The sequence below is a fragment of the Mandrillus leucophaeus genome, unplaced genomic scaffold, assembly GCF_000951045.1.
Source record: "Mandrillus leucophaeus isolate KB7577 unplaced genomic scaffold, Mleu.le_1.0 Scaffold1228, whole genome shotgun sequence".
In the NCBI taxonomy this organism is placed as follows: Eukaryota; Metazoa; Chordata; class Mammalia; order Primates; family Cercopithecidae; genus Mandrillus; species Mandrillus leucophaeus.
The window spans coordinates 764,977-770,976 of NW_012100632.1; the positions used below are offsets into that span (position 1 = coordinate 764,977).

The 6,000-nt window shown below is 51.1% G+C and overlaps 1 protein-coding gene across 4 annotated transcripts in view; it reads left to right on the top strand.

Moving 5' to 3' along the window:
- The window catches only part of MICAL2 (microtubule associated monooxygenase, calponin and LIM domain containing 2), a 186,283-nt gene that overhangs the window by 142,031 nt on the left and 38,252 nt on the right, over nucleotides 1-6,000 (top strand). For all 4 annotated transcript variants that reach the window (XM_011971494.1, XM_011971495.1, XM_011971496.1 and 1 more), the window contains 5 exons: nucleotides 667-924; nucleotides 2,127-2,242; nucleotides 3,102-3,228; nucleotides 3,899-3,989; nucleotides 5,148-5,295. In XM_011971494.1, coding sequence (XP_011826884.1) covers nucleotides 667-924; nucleotides 2,127-2,242; nucleotides 3,102-3,228; nucleotides 3,899-3,989; nucleotides 5,148-5,295 — 740 coding nt within the window. The remainder of the gene's footprint in view (nucleotides 1-666; nucleotides 925-2,126; nucleotides 2,243-3,101; nucleotides 3,229-3,898; nucleotides 3,990-5,147; nucleotides 5,296-6,000) is intronic.

A 6,000-nucleotide genomic window follows, 5' to 3' on the forward strand; every position in this document is an offset into this window, starting at 1 on the left:
CTCAAAAAAAAAAAAAAAAAGCTAAGCTCTGAGGAGCCCTCAGCCCATCAAGTGAAGGGGTCACTGATGTCGAAAAGTGGGAGAGGTTACCCATTTTCTTCTTCTGGTCTTGTTTGACCACTAAACATGGCATATTTGGATCACATTAACTTAGCTGAATTTATTATAAAATCACACTTTCTGACGGTTCCTTTGTCTCTTAATTGTACTGAAAGTTCTCATGAGAACCAGCCCTATGAAATGTGCTCGTTGTTTGCTCCAAGACCGTTATCAAGTGCACTGTTCATTCCAGCTCTCAACGCGCCCTGTTGCAATTCCTATGTGAGATAGATCTTTTAGAATTTAATGCCAGGGAAAAATAGCCTCCCCTGAGGAATTTCTATGCTTCCTTCTTTGTGATAAGGAAAGCTCTGTGGCATATCACATTTCCCTTTTGCCTTGGATGCCAGGAAGCTCAAAGCCCAATTTGATGCTTAATCACAACTGTGTTAACCCTCACAGCTGGCTGATTTATTTCCTCTTTATTCCCTTGGCCCTGGTTTTTGTATGTCTTTTCTGACTAGCCTCACTGTGTAGACCCATTCCAAGTCCTTTTGCCAAGAGGTGGGTATGAAGGCTAACCCTTTAGAGGGGGAGGTTGCCTCACTGTGTTTTCATCTTCCCCAGGACTACATCGACACGGAGATGCTGCTGTGTGCGGAGAACGTGAACCAAGACAACCTGCTATCCTATGCCCGGGAAGCTGCAGACTTTGCCACCAACTACCAGCTGCCATCCTTAGACTTTGCCATGAACCACTATGGGCAGCCTGACGTGGCCATGTTTGACTTTACCTGCATGTATGCCTCAGAGAACGCGGCCCTGGTGCGGGAGCGGCAGGCGCACCAGCTGCTTGTGGCCCTCGTGGGTGACAGCTTGCTTGAGGTACCGCCTGTGCTCGGAGCCCCCACATTTCTCTACAAGACAGATCCCACATTTGTATTCTGGCAGGCAGTATCTGCTGTTGTGCAGTGGGGAGAGGACAGGCTCTCAGCCAGTTGGCAGGACTCTGCCAAGCCTGTCCCGGCCTCAGAGCCTGTCCTGTTGCTGCATTCAGAGGAGCCTGTTCGGACTCAGTGTAGTTAGGAGAGCCTTCTCTTCTATCTCCTGGCTCTTTTGCACTGACTTCTTTGATGAAGTACAAAATCAGGCAGCCCCGGTCTGGGCCATGTGGGCCATCCTTCTCAGAGCGTGTGGACCCTCAGCTGGGCCAAGACTTCTTCCTCATGTGGGTGGCCCTTTGTGGCCTTTGAGATCACACAGGGTGCAGGAGAGGCGTATGGGCCCCAAAGTCTCTTTTCCATTCACAGCTCCCCAGCTGAAAATTCTTCCCAGAAAATCTGCAAGGGTGCAAGGACCCTTAGATTAAATGAATGTTTTCAGAAAGGAGAAAGTTTTCTCTTTAGCATGAGCACTGATTATGTATTTATTCCAAGTTAAGAGTCAAATTCCAAACCATGCTTTGGGTGCTCATGGAGCAGATTAGTCAGCACTTAGCTTGGTTGACTTGGTCCTTGGGAACCATTGTGCATGGACTCGAACCTAAGATCCTTGGTTGAGCCCTCAGTACCCATCCTGCTGCTGGCCCAGACTCCTTTCCGAGCTTGGTTTCTCCCTGCCTTCCTCCCATGCTCCATGTTACAACCAGAACAGATGGCTGTTTTTCCATCAGGCACCAGCATTTTCCAACCACCACGCCGTAGCCCACACCATGCCGTAGCCCACACCATTCCCAAGTAGATCAGGATCAGAATCCCATCCATTTGTTAAAATCAGCTTAATGCAACTCTTAAGAAGCTTATTCTGATTTCCATCTCCCTCTCCCAGAGTGGGAATTTGTCTCGCCTTTTCTGAGCCCTAAAGCAGTTTTGCGATGCCTGCATCATAGCACCCTTTATGTTTGACTTTCTGCTACAGTTATTTGACCTTGTGGTGAATCCTCACAGGTAGCAGCATTCCTGCCCTGTCACCTCTCTGTCCCTTCAGTGCCCTGCAGAGGCCTGGTAATCAGTGTGTGCTGGGTACAATGAGATCATAGACTGGGAGTTATCAGAATCAACTGGAATTTTGCACATTTTCTTTTGCAGCCATTTTGGCCCATGGGTACAGGCTGTGCCCGCGGCTTCCTGGCAGCCTTTGACACGGCATGGATGGTGAAGAACTGGAACCAGGGCACCCCTCCGCTGGAGCTGCTGGCTGAAAGGTGAGCTTTGACAGCAGGGCTGCTAACGGGGGGCAGGGCCACTCAGGCAGGAAAGGGGGCAAGATCACCCCTCAGGTGACTGCTGGATATACCTGGAGCCTCTGCCTCCTCCATTCTGCCTTCCCATGTGTGGCCTGATCTGATCATCAGCATCCCCAGGACGCTTTCTCCATCATGATCTGACTCTTACAGCGACTTGCTCTGGGGGCCACGACCTTGGGCCCTGGATGACAAAGAGAAATCTTCATCTGGGTTGGCCCTGCAGCTGGCGCTCCCCAGCATTGCTCATTCACCCAAGAGCCAGAGAGGTTTATTTAAGGGAATCTTCCAGGGCAGTACTGAGTCCCCTGTCCTGGATGGGGGTTGAATTCTCTGGCTTTCCAGGCCTCTCCCACCGCTGAGATCCTGGGCTTCCTCCCAGACCCCTGCTGCTGGCCACGTGGCTGTGACAGCTGGTGGACAGGGGGAGGTCAGGGCTGCCAGGCGGAGGCAGGCCTCTGACAGTCTTGGGTGTGGAAGCCTGTGGTCATGGGGAGCAGGCCGCAGGAGGCAGCGTGGCTGAGCATGGTTATGGCAAAACCACAGGCCACCATGCTGCCAGCCCTGCGTCCCTCCCCTCTGCCTGGGTGGAGGAGTCCAACATCCCTGTCACCCAGGTGCCCCTTTCCTCTCGGCTCCTTTGACCTTCTCCCCACTTTGCAGATCTCAAGAACCAGGAGTGTCAGGTATTTCAGGGAAGGGTTAGACAAACATGTCCAGGAAGCCCTTCAACCAGAGAAGGGGGGAAGTAGGGGAGGGTGGGGACAAGGCCTGGGGTGGCAAAAGTGATCCCTGACCTCCAGGCTCCGCCTCCCTCCAGGGAAAGTCTCTACCGGCTGTTACCTCAGACAACCCCAGAGAACATCAACAAGAACTTTGAGCAGTACACGTTGGACCCAGGGACGCGGTACCCAAACCTCAACTCCCACTGTGTTAGGCCCCATCAGGCAAGTGCATCCCTGGGGCCCTGTCTGAGTCACTGTGCACTGAACAGTGGGAAGAGGCGGTGGGGAGGGGTCACCTTAAATTTTGGTCCATTCCTGGGACTAAGGCCACCAAGGCCTGCTGGCCTAATGGTGGGACCAGTTCTTCTCCCCACTAGAGTCAGCATTCTTTCTAACCCACAGGACAGAACTAGAACACATATCGGGGGAGATATATATATATGTATATGTGCATGTATTTACATATATTGTCACTGTGCATATGCATTGCTGATCTTACCTGTCTCAAATAATTTACTTGGCCAAACATGCTCTCTGCATACCACGCATGGTCCTAGGGTCACTTTCTTCTTCCACTGATTTAAAGCCACCAAACTCTCAACCTCTTTGGTCAATAGAACAGAAAATTGTGTGAATTTTTAAAATTAGCTAATTACATACACACAAATTAGCTACACACATTCCCACTTAGTTTGCCTGCATCTGGGTGGAGATTGAGGCCCATTGCTCTATGATTCAAGTTGCCTGGGTTCCCTGGCCGAAGGTCATGCCTCCTAGCAATAGAGGAAAATGGTGGCAGGCACTGAATTGGGGGTAGGTCGAGTTTAGGGGCCCTGAGACTAGGATTTGGGGGAAAACTGGTGGGCAAGCATGTTGTCTCTCTTGCTCATAGGTGAAGCATTTGTACATCACCAAGGAGCTGGAGCACTACCCTCTCGAGAGACTGGGCTCAGTGAGGAGATCTGTCAACCTCTCCAGGAGGGGTAAGTGGCCCTCCTGGGACCCTGGTGGGTGGCTGGGAAGGGCTTTGAGGGGAGGAGGCCTGCTCAGTGGCTATGGTGACACAGGCTCTGCAACCAGCCTGGCTCTGCCCCTTTATCTGTGAGACCATGGGCAGGCACCTCTCCTCTTTGTACTCCAGTTTCCTCCTCTGTAAGACCAAGAGAACCCCTGCCCAGAGCATCATTGTGAGGATGAAAGGAGATAGTATGTGTCGAGAGCTTCGCACAGTAAACATGAACTGGGGGATTATTTCACTGGGACTTGTTCTTATTTTCCTCTTGTTTCCAGCATGGGGGCCTTGTCCCCTTAAGTAGAAATGAGGTTCATGCACTTCACCCTTTTTCTGGTCATCCTGGGCCTAGCAGTGCGCTGGACACAGGGCCAGTGCTCAACACAGGGAGATGGGATGGTTAAATGAGGAATTCCCAGCACCCAACTCGGCTCAGGATGCTCTCCTGCTTAGAGACCTCTTTGGCTACCTGTGCCTGTCCAGACTTTGCCTCCTCTCCCTCCTTAGGCAAACTCAGCTGTACTCCTTCTTCCCCTCCATGCACCGCGACGTGCCCCACTGCTGTAATAAACCACTTACTATAATCAGCCATTTCACTGTTACACAAACATAGCAAGTTTTTCTAGATTCTTTGCCACCGCACAGTCCTTTCTGTTTTCCTGGAATGACTTCTTCCATCTGATAAGTTCCTAGATGCTCTTAAAGAACAAGCTCAAATGTACCTCCCCATTATGCTTTTCTCTGGAGAATTCCTCTCCCAGAGCAGACTCAGGCAAACCTGCTAATGTGCTCCCACAGCACCCGTTTCTCCCTCCATTGCAGCACTGTGTCATCGTCACCCCCTCTGTGACTGTCTTCCCCACTAGATGAGCATGTTGTTGGCAGGGCCTAAACATAGTAGGTCTTAGGGACTCTGCTGGAAGAAAACATGCTTCCCCTCCCCTCCCGCCACACTCTTGACCAGGCCCCCAAGCAGCAGTCCTCAGGGAGCTGCACCCATGCCAATGGCCCCCTTGCCTTGGGGCTGCTCCTCCTGGTCCCTAGCCATGGTGGCAATGAGAGGGGATCGCCAGGGCAGACTGTGTGAGATTCCTGCAGAGCCTCACTGCCTGTGCTCTCCTTCTTGCAGAGTCAGATATCCGGCCCAGCAAGCTCCTAACCTGGTGCCAGCAGCAGACAGAGGGCTACCAGCATGTCAACGTCACCGACCTGACCACATCCTGGCGCAGCGGCTTGGCTCTGTGTGCCATCATCCACCGCTTCCGGCCTGAGCTCATGTGAGTCTGGGGCCCAGGCTGGCCCCTGGAGACAAGGGATGCCAAGGCCATTCTGCTGCATGCAGAATCTTCATTACTTGGTTCAATATTTCTTTTTCTGTGTTTCGATTTGAGATTTTTCTTAACATTTGTTCTTTTCGCTTTGCACTGATTACTCTGTCAGCAGTGCATTTGATCTGCGTTCCTAATATGTGAGGATAAAAATTGGTTCAGGCTTAGTGATGATATTCTTGACACCTCACCCCACACTACCCTTACCCCCCGACCCCCATCACCACACTCTTTGGAAATTTGAGCATTCACACCTTGGAGCTCCACCCTCAAGAGAGGAGTATGGGCCAGACCTAATTCCAGGGACTAGTTTGAGGGTTTTATAGAATTAGGTTTGAGACCCAGATCCATAAGCTGTGTGTCCTTGGGCAAGCCACTTACCTTCTCTGAGCTTTAGATTCTTCATCTACAAATTAGAAAGAGCAGCAGGGTCATCGGGAAGATCAGGTGATGTTTGAGGAAACACTGTGATGCTGAAGCATGATGCATCTGTATTTAAATCAGCAGCAGCAGAACTTCACAGCCAGGTGCAAATCACAAAAAAGACTGACAGCAAACCCTACCCAAGGGCTAGCAATTGGTACCTTAGGAAGCGAGGTGACCTTAAGAGGATGGACTCTCCTTTTTTTTTTTTTTTTTTTTTTGAGACGGAGT